This window comes from Schistocerca piceifrons, chromosome X, assembly GCF_021461385.2.
Source record: "Schistocerca piceifrons isolate TAMUIC-IGC-003096 chromosome X, iqSchPice1.1, whole genome shotgun sequence".
Lineage (NCBI taxonomy): Eukaryota > Metazoa > Arthropoda > Insecta > Orthoptera > Acrididae > Schistocerca > Schistocerca piceifrons.
Genome location: NC_060149.1, coordinates 394,747,512 through 394,762,635, shown reverse-complemented (window position 1 = coordinate 394,762,635; position 15,124 = coordinate 394,747,512). Strand labels below are relative to the sequence as shown.

General features: G+C 38.5%; 1 protein-coding gene across 2 annotated transcripts in view; it reads right to left on the bottom strand.

Annotated features, from left to right (window-relative positions):
* Positions 1 to 3,200: 3,200 nt before the first annotated feature.
* Positions 3,201 to 15,124, bottom strand: part of LOC124721395 (integrator complex subunit 12) — a 97,500-nt gene continuing 85,576 nt past the window's right edge. For both annotated transcript variants that reach the window (XM_047246338.1, XM_047246337.1), the window contains 2 exons: positions 11,850 to 12,030; positions 3,201 to 5,315 (listed from right to left, as the gene is read on the bottom strand). In XM_047246338.1, coding sequence (XP_047102294.1) covers positions 4,987 to 5,315; positions 11,850 to 12,030 — 510 coding nt within the window. In that variant the 3' untranslated portion in view covers positions 3,201 to 4,986. The remainder of the gene's footprint in view (positions 5,316 to 11,849; positions 12,031 to 15,124) is intronic.

Below are 15,124 nucleotides of genomic sequence, written 5' to 3'. Positions count from 1 at the left end.
TTTCTTACTCGTTATTAATCCTACACCTGCATTACCTTTATTTGATTTCCTACTTACAATCCTGTTCCTGCCTGACCTGATGTTCTGTTCTTCATGCCATCACATCCCACTAATTCCCACTATATCTTCAACCTATCCATTCTCATTTTTAAATTATCTGAACTACCAATCAAATGAAGGGATCTAACACTCCACATTCTGTGCTATAGAATGCCAGTTTGGTTTTTGATGATAATATCCTGATTAGTTCCAGCCTGGACATCTCACTGGGAAACTATTTTACTTTCAGAATATTTTATCCAAGAAGGTGCCCTCGTCATTAACCCATACAATAGACCTGCATGCCGCCGTAAAAAAATAACTGCTGTAGTTTCCCCATGCTTCCAGCTATTCGCTGATTCAACACTTGAACAGCACAATTCTCTATGGCATGTTCCATGTCTGTGTTCTTATCCATGTCTGTAACAGCAAAACTCTGATTTAGCGCATACATGCTGCACAGTCCAGTAAAGAAATTCCATTGTCAACTAAAGGGTACATTGCCCTATAATATACAATATTCTTAATGTCTGGGCAGGGAGTTTCTTTGACAGCTGGCTATGGAGATACAAGCTACCAACTATCGATTTTGTTTCTGTTGCCAAGATAGTGTGTATGTTATTTACACTATTGTAGTGAGAAATGCCTTTTTAAATCTCAGTAATTGATATTTACTTACATTCACTTTGAAGCTCTGATCATCTTATTCCCATTACACCAAGAGTTGCAAAATATGCCAGCTCCTTACATTCTCTGCCATAAAATAAGATTGAGGAGTCATTTGCATAGTTAATAATGTGGAAGTTATGGTGTTATGCCAAGTTATCAACATCTGATAGGAACAGAAAGGAACAAGCATTCATGTGCCTTCGCCATGGCAAAATTACACAAACTAAGGTATGAGTTGTTGCTATACCTGCTTGATATGGCTCTGTCAGACTTCCATCTCTTCCCAAAACTGAAAATTTGTCTTGGTGGATGAAGATTTACTTCAAACGAAGACTTGATATCCAGAGTTGACAACTATTTTCCAGCCTGGAAGAAACTCATTTTTGAGATGGGATCAAGGCACTGGAAAATCGGTGGACCAAGTGCACTAATCTACAAGGAGACTACATTGAAAAACAGAAAATGTTTCAGTGATGTAAGTACGTTTTTTTTATTCCATTCTGAGACCTTTTCAAACCACCCTCGTAAATATAATTAAAGTATATATTAAAAATAATGATAACTTAAAAGTGGCCGGTCGTGTGTGTTAGCTAAATCCATCATTGAAAAAGAGTGCCAAAAGATGATTCTATCAAGAAGATATAAGTATTTGTTTAAACAATATTTAACATTTTGTTCTCATTTAATGTAAGTTCTCACGTGACAGAACGCTGGCTTGTTTATTTATGAACAAACAGTTTTTTATGTTTATTATAAATGGTCTGAAGCTGACAATCTTTGTAACATTTCTTTATTAAATATTGCTTTTTATATTAGTTTAGAAAGGAAAGTGACCAAGTTCACTAAAATCATGTCTATTGAATGTCATAACTACGTATTTTTTGGGAGGAATGCCTTCAGCCAATGGAGATGTAAGCAGTGGTGGAATGCTACTGCAGTCCTGTGAAAAAACACTTCAGTGGTACATTCATGGGACTGATTCAGTGCTATTTTATGTTAGATATGGAGAAAAGCTGACCTACCAGAGGTAATGTGTGAAATCCAGTCATGTGGGTGACTGATTCTGGGCAGTGAACGGTTGCTAGAAAACTTTAAAAGTTAAAGTGACTAACTTTCGCAAGGTTTGAATGTGCTCCAGTGCAGAATTTTAACTTTCCCACTTCCATTACAGACAGTATGAGTTACTCATTCTCACTTGTGTTTGGGTGGTAAATCATTGTGCTGAGCTCTGATTTATTTTGAGCTGCAAAATATTTTATGTATGGTGTTCAAGAAATGGAAGGTTTTTCGCAAATCTTGGATGACTGGCTCGGGGAGTCTGCTACCATTCCTGCTACGCACTTTAATGTAACATTACTGCATTTTAATGTGGTTAGTGGTTTGTTTGTCTTATAACTGGTAATCTTAGGATGACTTTCCGTCTGAGTGATATTACTTTCTTGAATAAACATCATTCAATGGAAGTCTAGTGCCATCTACATCAATTTCAGACATAATAATAGAACCCTTTTTTTTTATTAATTATCCTTCTATTTGTTATGTAATATTACTGTTTACTTTATCAATTCATAATTCTAGCCAATGAACAGAACATTTGCCTGCAGGATCACAGCTGCATGTTGTTATTTGCAGTGAGTTAGCTGCTGGGCATGAAAGTAGATGTGTACAGCTTGAGCATACATCTTCATCAAGCCTATCCTTTTTAAACAGCCGCGCATAGCCCAATTACCTAAGATTCAAGAAACAACATGTCAAGTCACACTCTTTTATATCAAGCATTCTTTATTTTGTTTTAATTTGTTTATGTTGTTATGAAACATTCCGTATAATAAACCATTCCAACAAACAGATATGCAACAACTTCAAGTTGTTCTTTGATGGTACTATTGCCTACAGACAATTTCCACCATTAAATAATTACAAATAAATTCAATATGACAAACACCAATTCCACTTGGTGCAATGAACTGCAAACCTGCCTTAAATATGGAAAAAATTCAGCAGTGTTTACAACTTTATCAATCTGCCTCTTAACATCACATCAATGACATACATAGGGTAGCATTAAGAAGTGATATGAGCAGGAGAAAGTATACAAAATCCGCTGTTGGAAAGTTGATTAAATGATTTTCATGTAGTTTGAGAATTCTGGGGTACATTCACAAAACATATGAAATCCATGGCTCGCATCCAAGTTTCCTGAGTTTCTCATTTAATGTCTGTACAACTTAACAGCTGAAAAAAAAATTAAAAATAATGTTACAATTGCAACCACAAGCTGCTATAGATGCCCAAGGAACTTAAACAGTTATTGCAAGAAGAAATGTGATGTGATGCTGGATTAATTCAGTAAACTGGTATTTAAATTATCTCACAAAAATATTTTCCTGCCACCACTTTATACATTATATAAGGAAACTGGAAGGGAAAGTTTAATTGTCACAAAAGGACACAGGCATAACGTTTCTAAATGTTTTAGAGAAAACACCAAGTAATTCTGTAACAGTATATTTGTTTGTTAACATCTCACACAAGATTCCAATTCAGGTGAGTAAAAAAAGTAGTAAATTTATATGTTGTTACCACCACCATTACAGCTTAAATTTGTTTTTGCAATGGTATATAATAATAATGCATACATTGATGTAGAATAGTAGTTAATAATATACATCTACAGCCACTGTAATACAGTCACTCTTCCGAAAATGCTTCCACCCAAGCTCCTACCAACAATCTCGGATGAGCAGACCATATCTAATGATATCCATTTCAGTGAGATTTTTAAACCCTACAACTGTCCTCCCAATGAGCAGAAATGGACTCAATCGCACAATCTGCTTTTAATTTAAATGACATTTTAAATACCTTGAAATCAGCCTCAACTTTACTCCTTGCATAACATCAGGCATTTCCTGTGATACCTGTTACTTCATTTACAAAAATATTTACCTCACTCTTTCCAAAGAAACCCATTTGTGCTGGTACAGGCTCACACCAATTTCATTAAAGAGCAGCACACATGTGTATCAGAGACAAAAGCTGGTAAGTATGAGAGCTCAAAACTTAATTGCTTGAGAACACGTAAATAGTAATGTTATTGGATTAAAAGTATAAGATGATAAAGGAATATGAGACAATTGCGTAGTCTATGGACTGCTTGAAATTACCTTGATAATGCCACACTGTTAACACTGATATATTTGATATGCCTCCTTTTTTATCCATCTTGTAAATTGCAAACAATCTTGTGCTCTATTCTGCTTGCTAGTATGTTTCTAATTTAATTGGCTGTGAATCTTTAGCAGAAACTGAGTATTATTCTCTCTCTCTCTCTCTGTTTTACACGATAATTTTTTCTGTACAATCAATGTGTTTCCAACCAGTGCATCAAAACTGTGTAATGGTTGCCACAATTTTTTTAATTTTTTGAGCACTGTGATAGAAATGACCAGAACTAACTCCTTAACAGATGCCTTATCTCTCAGAGTCAATATAACTCCTGTTCTCATTTTTCTAGCGTAAATTAACACTAGGTTACATTTTAAGCACTTACTTCCTGATTTTTCCCCAATGTCTTGTTAATTTTTAAATGAGGCCACATGTTACATATTACACTACTACAGATAAAAATTCACTTGGATATCATACAGTTAGAGTAGTGCACAAGACCAAATGTTGTTTATTGGATGAGAGAAAGGCCAGGTTTACAGACCAAGAATACGGCAACAAATATGTCGAATCTATCAGTGTTAAAAAGAGTGGTATTTTCCAAGGTTACTACAAACAGTCTATAAACTGTGGAATGCCCTACATACTAATCCAATACTACTACTAGTCATACATTCAAAAGCAAGGTATATATCAAGTGGTATAACATACATCAAAGAGTGATATTAATATTTATTTTACACATTTATTTTGGTACACTGGTTGGAAATCTACTCACTGGTTGTAAAAATATAAACTCAAAATATTCTGTAAAACAGAGAGAAAGAACAACATTCAGTTTCTGCTAAAGATTCACACTTGCAAATTATTTCATTGCTGGGAGTAAAATAACAAGAATTCCTGTCTGATCTTATCTGTTTTTAAAAGTGGCAACTATACATTGAACAGTCTTAGCACAGTGGACTGCTGAATAAGCAAACTGCATTGTACTATCATGAGAAAATAAAACTGAATAAGTAACTTGTTCCAATATTGACAATTATGCAATAAAAATAAGCTAATTACATATACATTGTCAACAATTTAATATTATATTAATCAATAGTACTTTCATTTTGAATGTTTCCTTTTCTCCTGCAGTTTTGCAGCTTTCCTCTTCATATTTGCTAGTCTTTTGTCGGCAGAAATAACATTTATTTTGGGTACCACAGATGATTTAGATGAAGATCCAGTTGCAGAGGCTGTAGTAGTAGTGGCAGCAGCAGCACCACCACCACCACCACCACCACCACCACCACCACCACCACCAGTTGTATGAACAGCAGTAGGTGTTGATGTCATTGTAGTAATGGAATTAATATTAGAATCAGAGGTTGTTCCAGATGAAGAGTGTGCTGTCATTTGCTTGGAAATACAAGCTGAGGCAGAAACAGGAGAACCTGAAACAAAAAGTGATCATTTGTGAGGTAACCATTGAACTTTGTCCTGATATTTCAGGTTGGCAAAATAATCACATAGCATCTAATTATTAAGTTCATCAAATTTTACTAGTGATACAAAAACTGAGCAATACATTAGACACAAAATACAAGACTACTGATACTGTTAATAAATACATAAGAAGATAATCAGAAGAAATTAAAACTTAGGCACTGAAAGCCATAAGGGCCTAAACCACACTGCCACTGATTTTAAGATTCTAGCATATACACACGTTCCCAACATCTGTTGATCTCATGGCAAACCAGCTTCATCTGTGCTGTAGACCCACATTGTGGAAATGAACACGTATGAAAAGCTGTCTCACCAACTTCTCTGAAACACACTTCTATATGGGCCAAAAGCACAAAATTTCATTGCTGTAGGAATGCTCACTGGCTACACTAGCGTCCATTTTTTCATAAAAGCTGCAAGCTCTTGAAGAAATGCTCCAATATAACTTCACTTTCCATGGTTTCAGCATTCAAGTTTGTAAAATGAACGCTGAGGATGCAGAACTTTTACAAGTGTTACTAACCTCAGTACCAAATCAAAAGTTGATGTACATGGTAACAATGAACATGTCAGAAATTTTAAAGGGATGAAGTTTTCAACAGGTTTGTGCGAACTGTTGTTTAAAGTATCATAATCTTCACTAGAGTTTGGAAGGCCACTATTTTCTGAAAACCACAGTGGAGGAGACCACAATTTGCCATTTCTCCCACAGTTTGTAGATGGCTTGCACAATCTAGTGCCCTGATATGTAAATGGAAGACATACCAACCTTGAAACACAAAGACTTAAAGCTAATTTCATGCCGAAGTGGACAGACAGTTTTATCTGAACCTCAAGTCATAGAATGTGACTGATTAGAATGAGGACCATGAAGTGTTGGAATCGGCCATAATTGTGAGTGTGGTGCATTTTGTATCTGTTCTTTAAGTTCCTATTCTGGTTTTACATTAATCGTTAACTTTACAACTTCAAAGACACTATTGTCACCAGCCCACATAAAAATTTTTGTGAATTAATAGTAATAGCAAAGTAGTACTAATAATCTTAGTAATAGTAATAACAATAATAACAACAACAACAACAATTCATAAATATAAGATGTTGAGACTTTGTTAAAAAACAGTCACGCACATGAGACTGGTGGTTTGCCTACAAATTTGTTTTTCACATACACCAATTTTTTCTCATAACTATTTGCTTGTGCTTAGGTCCTTATAGTTCTTAGGTCTTTTTTGTTTTCAGAAAAAATTACTGCCTTTCTTTAGAATAATAAGATGAATTCTCACTTTTAATTAGCTTTTTATATATAGTTGCCAGAAACTGAATAAATAATACTTTCACAACTACCAGCTGTAGGATGAATCTGCAGACAGCTCAAATTATACACATAACACACTCCATAAATTTCACTCTACCTGCAACAGATGTTTGATTTATGGCAGTCACACTTTGACTTTTAATGCGAAACCCATTTCAAAACTGACAGTTGCCCAGTAAGCAATTGAGAAACACGTGTTTGGAAGGCTAGGAAACAGGAAACAAACAGATCAGGGAACAGGCTGGAGTAAAAAAAATAATTATGATCATAATGGAAATGATCAAGGGAGGACAACACGTACTCATGTACAGAAATAGTAGGTGGACCAACGAAGTTCTTTGCTTGGTTCCAAGAGAGTTGGAAAGACTGACAACCACCTAGTGGTAGGTAGACAGATGTCACCAGCAAACTTGGAAATATGGATGCATACAAGACAGCTCATAATGCATATGGAAGTCTGAAGACTGCCTTTATCCATCCTTGAATGGTAAATGGGGGTTGATGATTATGATGAAAATAAAGGAAATTACCTGGCTGCAAGAAAAGTGGACCAATAAAAATGATTGGAGTAAATTAAAAGAATATGGGAGGATACTAAAAAATAAAACTTGGAAGCTTATTAAGGAACAGGACAGTTTACTGTTTAAAGGAAGTGAGAAAAAAGATGACAATTTGCACACAGCATTTTTTAACAACCTATTTTGAAAAACAGGAAAGGCAATTGGTGCAGATAGCTCAAATGAAAACAGATTGCACTATAAGGTAAGAGCAGTCATAGACATCTAATTATCATAATTTCTTTTCACTTTCCTGGATGGAAATCATAAAAATAATTAACTTCATGTACCAGGATGGACTCACCATTGCTACATTCATATCCTGTTTCACTTGCCACCTCCCCCTGTTCCATCTTCCCATCTTCCTCCCTGCCTTGCTCGTCCTGTCACCAACTCCGCTTGACAGAATCTCTCACCCTAACCATGTGAAGTGCAGGATACAAAGTAGTCAGCTAAGACAATGTAGCCATACATGTGTATATGCTAAACTTGTCAGTGCCAGAGGAGGAAAGTGTCCACCACTCAGTAACTTGTTCAGCCATGTTTGTGTGTTTGCTGACTGCTCTATGCATTAACCCTACATAGAGAGGAAACTTTAAATCCTTCCATTATTTTTTTCTGAGTCAGAAACAAATGAATGACATTTATTTATTGCAATATGCACAGAACCGTGGCATTACCTCCATATGAAGACACGCTCAGAAAAGTGACTAACCCTCAAATGTATAAGCATAGAGGTAAAAGTGTTGTGCTCTGTTGCTGGGCAGGAGAACTATCAAACCTGACATTGGTCTCACCCCTAATTATAACATTAGGATATTTAAAGGCGAGACCAATGTCACTTTTGATAGTTCCCGTATCCAGCAATAGGTGGCAACACTTGTCTCTAAGTTTTTACATTGGAAGGTTAGGCAGTTTTTCCATGCATGTCTTCATATGAACCATTTACTGTCAACAACCTGCTGCTGCAACTTCCTGACAGCAAAAATATGTGCCAAATTTACTCGATCTATCTGAGTACATCTCATGTCCTGGAGTACAAATCCACTAACCTGTCTCCACACGAAATATTTTATTTTGTAACCCATGTCTTGGAAGAGGAGCGGGGTTTGGTGCAAGGGGGGGGGGAAGGGGGGTGTCGTAACAGTAGTAGCACAAACTCAAATGTACATTACAGTAACTTAGATATACTTCCTTTCACTGTCAATGATCTCCTCAATACGGCCATTATCAAACAAAATACTTGTCAGAATTTCCTACAATCACATACTTGGTCTCTGTCTTGACTGAGCTTTGAATGTTACTGATTGGCACAATGCAATACATTCATAGCAGTACCTCACAGTGTGCCACCAGAATTCGCCGTCATGCAATAGGATCAGTGGTTTGACACAAATAAGCATCGGTACTTAAAAAATAAAAAGTAAAATAAAAATTAATAAAATTCTTCAGGTTCCTAGTTAACAACAATGGAGCTCATCCCAGTCAAGAGAAAAATAAGAGCAGTCAGATTTTGCAACTTCTGAACACATTCATGATGTGAGAATGGTTTCATGGAATATGATCATGTTACTAGCAATTCATAAAGGACTTCTGTACAAACATTCATCCCTTGCCAAATCCACTGGCGAGGCTAAATTTTCCTGAAATGAGGTGAAAGAAAAATCTTTCCTTGCCCTTAAGGAGGTGCTAACATCTCCAACCCTTGCACTTCATGATGAGAATGTTGAGACAGAACACCACACTGACAGTTATGGGATAGGTGCAGTTCTAGTGCAAATTCAGTAAGGTGCTGAAACAACGGTAGCTTGAGCTTCCAGAGTACTCTTGAAGCCCGAGATGACCTACTCTACAACCAAGGAAGAAGGCCTTGTAACCATTTGGGCCATCAACATGTTCTGGTTGTATTTATTTGGCATGCCATTCACTGTTATAACGAACCACTATTCTCTATGTAAACTGATTAGAGTGAAGAATCAGTCAGGTTTACTGGCGAAATGGGCACTGACACTTCTTGAGTAAGATGTCACAGTGCAATAGAAAAATAAATGCAGTCACTAGGACGCAGACTGTCTTTCAAGGAATTCTTTGACAGAAAACAGCAGTGTGGATGAAATCTCAGTCATCATTCCATTGTATGGCATTGCTGCTGAATTGAGGGAAAGTCCAGCACTGCTAAGAACCACAGAAGCCTAGGAGGAGGAGGAGGAGGAGGAGGAGGAGGAGGAGGAACCAACAAAAGGAAAATTCCAGTTAATAAACAAAACACTGTAAAGAAAATCTGTGATAAAATAGGGGTGGAAATGGTTGTTTATCTTCCTAGTTAATCTACAGCCAGTTATCATGAAGTTTCTCCATTATGCTCCAACACCCGGTCACCTACAATTCGGGAAAAATCTAGACAGTATCAGACTGAGGTATCACTGGCCGGTTTCTACCAATCTGTTACACACTATATGAACCACTGTAAGTAATGTGAGTGACAGAAGCATGTACCGCAATTACTTCCGGGGGATCTGGTTCCAATTCCACCTGCAGTAGTGCAATTCCAGAAAATCAGAATCTACCTCTTGGTGAGGTTTCCAAAGTCGACAATAAGGAATCCATGGGTAAACTACCTCCCCTGTCCACTGCCATCAAAGCTGTGCGGACTGCCGAAGCTCTGGAAATTGCAAGGTTACTAGTTTACTGGTACAGAATTTTATCAGAGGTAATTTCACACTGCAACATCACGAACAGTGTGGCAGTCACACACCGCCCACTGACAAATGGCCTCACAGAATGCCTTAATAAGACTTCAGCATGTATGCTCTTGTTGTACATTGACATCAAACAGAGAGATTGAGCAACAATACTGCCCATTGTGACATTTGTACATAACACAGTGAAGCAAGACACTACAAGCTTAACAACATTCTTTGTGCCACAATGTCCTGAGGACAAAATAAGAGATATACTGTTGCAGGTTCAACCCAGTAAAGACCAAGAGTGCTATAATGCCAAACATCTGCCAGTGGGATACTGCCCAGAAGACTTTGTATGGCATAAAAGCTTGTGCACAAAATGGGGCATGCAGAAATGTTACAAAAGCCCAACTTTGGGCCAAACCATATCCTTCATCACTCATTGGATGTCTCATATGAAGTTGAGGATTATGACTTTTTACTAAGGAGACGAAAGTGCAGAGACATTGTCAATGACTCCATATGAAGCCCTACTACTGTCCTGAGATGTGGATTGCTGATACCAGCTTTTCGTTCACTTTCCTTGAACATCCACTCAACAATCATGAAACTTCACGGGAATGGCTAGCTTCAATGCTCATCATAGTGAAGAAGATGTGACAGTACTGGAATGTGAGCCCCCACCAGAGCTGGAAACAGAGGGTCACTGACAAGCTCTAGATCCAAGGTGCTGTTATCTCCAACAACAGGATGCTGTTTCTTCAGGAAAGGGAGCAATGTTGTGAGCTCTGTTGCAACCGATATGCCACTGTTGTTAGTGTCACTGGCTGGAGTTCTGAGGGTCACCAGTTCAAAACTGACATCCAACAATTATTTGTTATTTAGTATTTATCATTTTTGGAAATTTCTTGAAATTTGTTATGTTTGGAAAGTTAGCACATTATGGAATACATTATGTTTGTATAAACAGCAGCACTCTCTGACCAGGAATTCAATTCTGCTCTGACTGTAAGTTGGTGTATGTAATAAATACGCCTTCAGTATTAAGTGTTATACTTCACTGATGACCCTGCTATTAGATTTAAACTTGAATGTGGTTATGACGAGACAATATTAGCAGAACAATGGAGCACTACCACATATATTATATTGTATAAGCCCATGTTTATTATGTTGCTGGCTCTGCTGAACAATTCATCCACTTAGCCCTTCTGGGAGTGTGCCCTTAACTTGGAATGACTGGCTGATTCGATGATGATAAAGTAGGAATTCCATCCGTCTGTCAACTCTACTGCACACAGATTAGCTGACATATAGTAAATACTGCGTTCTAATGCTGCAGAAAAAGCATGCACAATAATGTCAGTCATCTTAAGTATATTAGTTGTTACTGTCACTACGAACTGTTGACACACTCAAGTGCACCAATATTTCTGTCATAGTGGCTGAAGTCTTGTCCTTCCTTCATCACACTATCACAGTTATATTCCAATGATTCTATGAATGATCCCACATTCTCAGGGAAGTCCAACTCTTACTGAGGCACAGCCATACCATTTCTTCCCTCATCTGCTCATTCACTGGACATGTACAGGATACAGGGTATACCCATATGGCAGCACACCTATTAGTATGCTCAGGCAGTCACTAATAACAAAGCAGAGCCTCACACTTATGTGCTGTTGCAAAAGACACACCGAGAACAGTGTCAGCGCCTCAGAGTCAATGGCATTTAGTTTTTATAGGTGCTCTTACTAGCCCCTAAAGATATGACAACTTTTTTTGCTTCCAGTAAAGTGTGTGCAAATTCATCTAACAAATTACACATACTTCACATTATTTTACATTTGTACTTTTAAATATATTTTGATTTTTATGAACATGAACATATTTACCACAATTGTGACATCTTAAAATTACCTCCAAAGGTTTTGACCCCTTGAGGAAATGAAGATACCAGACTAGGCTTTCCTCCTGCACCAACATATGTCTGCTTACTGGAATGATGGGCCGCCTGAATACTTGTTGCTAATCCAGCCATTCCCACAATGCCTTGAGAGCCACTTTTGCTGTTTGCTTGATTAATTGGCATCTGGAAAGGCTGTAAAGTGATATAAATTAGAACTGTTTCTAAGGGATAACATTATGCTTACTCATCTGTAGGGCAACTACAGTTAAACTAATATTAAATAATATTTCTGTCACATTAACAATTATGTTCATTGCACACCAGTGTAAGAAATCACAAGGAAGAGCAAACTATATGGACTACCTTGGCCCACCAAGGTGCAAGATCTGTTGAATCTACCCCCCAGCACCTACTTCAGTCCTATTACTTGGTTATCCTACCCCATCAGATGCCAGATCACCTGTGAAAGGAGCCATGTCATATACCAACTTCGCTGCAAACACTGCAACACTTTATGTCCGTATGAGCACCAACCAGCTGTCTACAAGGATGAATGGCCACCACTAAACTGTTGCCAAGCACAAAGTTGACTGCCTGGTGGCACAACATGCTCAATTTTAAAGGTTCCTTCACAACTCAGGCCATCTGGGTCCTTCCATCCACCACCAGCTTCCCTGAGCTATGCAGATTCCTCCCCTCCCCTCTCCCCCCCTCTTGTAATAGTCCTGGCCTCAACCTTTGGTAACCTACGGTCTCTGCACCCTCCATGCAACAGTTTACCCTTCCTACAACCTGTCACCCCCCTCAATTCACATCACCAAGTCACCTAAAGTGTACACCGCTCCACACTGGCTCTGACAACTGTGCATCACATGCATAGCCCGCATACTTGCCACCTTCGCTTCTGCATTCCTAATCGGCAAACCACCTCACTCCGAGCCATTAGCCACCCACCCACCCACCCACAATCCCTATCCCTGCCTCCCACCCCCCTCTCCCTCCACATACCCCACCCAGCTGGAATTAAACAGGGGCTTAGGCGCTCTCTCTCTCTCTCTCTCTCTCTCTCTCTCTCTCTCTCTCTCTCTCTCTCTCTCTCTCTCTGTGTGTGTGTGTGTGTGTGTGTGTGTGTGTGTGTGTGTGTGTGTGTGTGTGTGTGTGTGTGTGTGTGTGTGTGTGTGTGTGTGTGCGCGCGCGCGCTCTCTTTTTCTGTGATAATTCACTGAGTCTGCCTTTTGGTAAATGGTCTCCTTTAATCCAAAAGTATTTAATTTCTACCACAACTTTCCTACAACATTTAAAACTATATGGACTACCAGATGAGCATAGTTTTACAACTTTTCTCTCAATCTGTTGCAAGTTTTGCTGTGAGTCTGCCAGTTTTCATTGAAATACAAATTTTTCCCAGTTTCTGGGAATCCCCTGACAGATTATCAGAGCACTTGTACACATAGAAATAGGCAGCTATGCAGTAATTCTGATAGAAATTTGGCTCCCTAGACAAATCTTTTAAATAGATTGTCATGTGCAAGTGTTCCATGAGGTCCAACCATATTTCTGTATAAAAAATTGTTAGGGTGAAAAATGGAACTGATGATCATATCAGTTTATGTTGAGGTGACAATAATCATGGGATACATCTTACTATCATGTCAGACCACCACCTGCCCGACATAGTGCAGGAACTCAATGTAGCATGACTCAACAAGTTGTCGGAAACACCTGCAGAAATACTGAGGCATGCTGCCTCTATAACCATTCATAATTGCAAAAGTGTTGCTGGTGCAGGATTTTGTGCACCAACTGACCTGTCAATGACGTCCCACAAATGTTCGAAGGGATTCATGTCCAGCGATCTGGGTGCCCAAAACATTCACTTTAATTGTCCAGAATGTTCTTCAAACCAATCACAAAGAACTGAGGCCAGGTGACATAGCACACTGTCAGCCATAAAACTTTCATCATTGTCTGGGAACATAAAGTCCAAGAATGACAACAAATGGTCTCCAAGTAGTCGAACATAACCATTTCCAGTGAATGATTGCTTCCATATAAACACAGCCCACATCATTATGAAGCCACTAACAGCTTGCACAGCTCCTTGTTGACAACTTGGGTCTGTGGCTTTGTGGGGTCTGCACCACAGTTTAACCCCATCATCAGCTCGTACCAACTGAAATTGAGGCTCATCTGACCAGGCCACAGTGTTGCAGTTGTCTATAATCCAACTGATATGATAATGAGCCCAGGACAAGCACAGCAGGCAATGTCGTGCTGTAAGCAAAGGCACATGGATCGATTTGCTGCCATAACCCATTAACACCAAATTTTGCCATGCTGCCCAAACAGAAATGTTCATCGTATATCCCACATTGATTTCTGCAGTTATTTCATTCGGTGTCGCTTGTCTGTTAGCATTGATAACCAAGCGAATACTGCTGCTCTGTCATTACATGAAGGCCGTCGGCCACTGTGTGGTACATGGAGAGAGGTAATGCCTGAAATTTGGTATTCTCAGCACTCTTGACACTGTGGATCTCAGAATGTTGAATTCCCTAACAATTTCAGAAATGGATATCCCATGCGCCTAGCTCCAACTATCATCCTGTGTTCTAAGTCTTAATTTCCGTCATCAGCCATAACCACAGCAGAAATCTTTTCACATGACTCACTTTAGTACAAATAACAGCTCCACCAATGCACTGCCCTTTCACACCTTATGTATGTGATACTATCACCGTCTGTACACATGCATATCACTAACCCATGATTTTTGTCAACTCAATAAAGGTAACAATAATATGAAAGAAAACCTGTATCAAAAAATTAGATTTCTTGCACTTGATGAAGATTAAAATCACTGAGTATTTATAGTAGCCAGAGCAACATCCGATTTCATTTGTGGCTCATAATCATGCAGTCTGATGGATCCAGCCCCAGTCCCCTACCCCCTGGGTATTATGTAGTATGGATTTAAAAATTTTTGGCAGAATGTAACCAATTACAAAATATACCCTCCGACTTTGTACAATCAACCGTGGTTAAATGACAATGATTAAGGCAATGTCAATGGTATTACTTTACGCGCTGGCATTGTCGTACTTCCATGTTTCAGTAGTGGTTTACCAGTTTATGTTACACTTACTCCAAACTGGACTGATCTGAGACGTGGCTACTGGTAACTTGATGCCTTAATGATGGACAGTGTCTAGCTTCTTGAGAGAGAGGTTTTAGAATGTTGAGAAATTGTACACACTTTGTTCTCCAGTCTTTCAGGTGTGGTAAC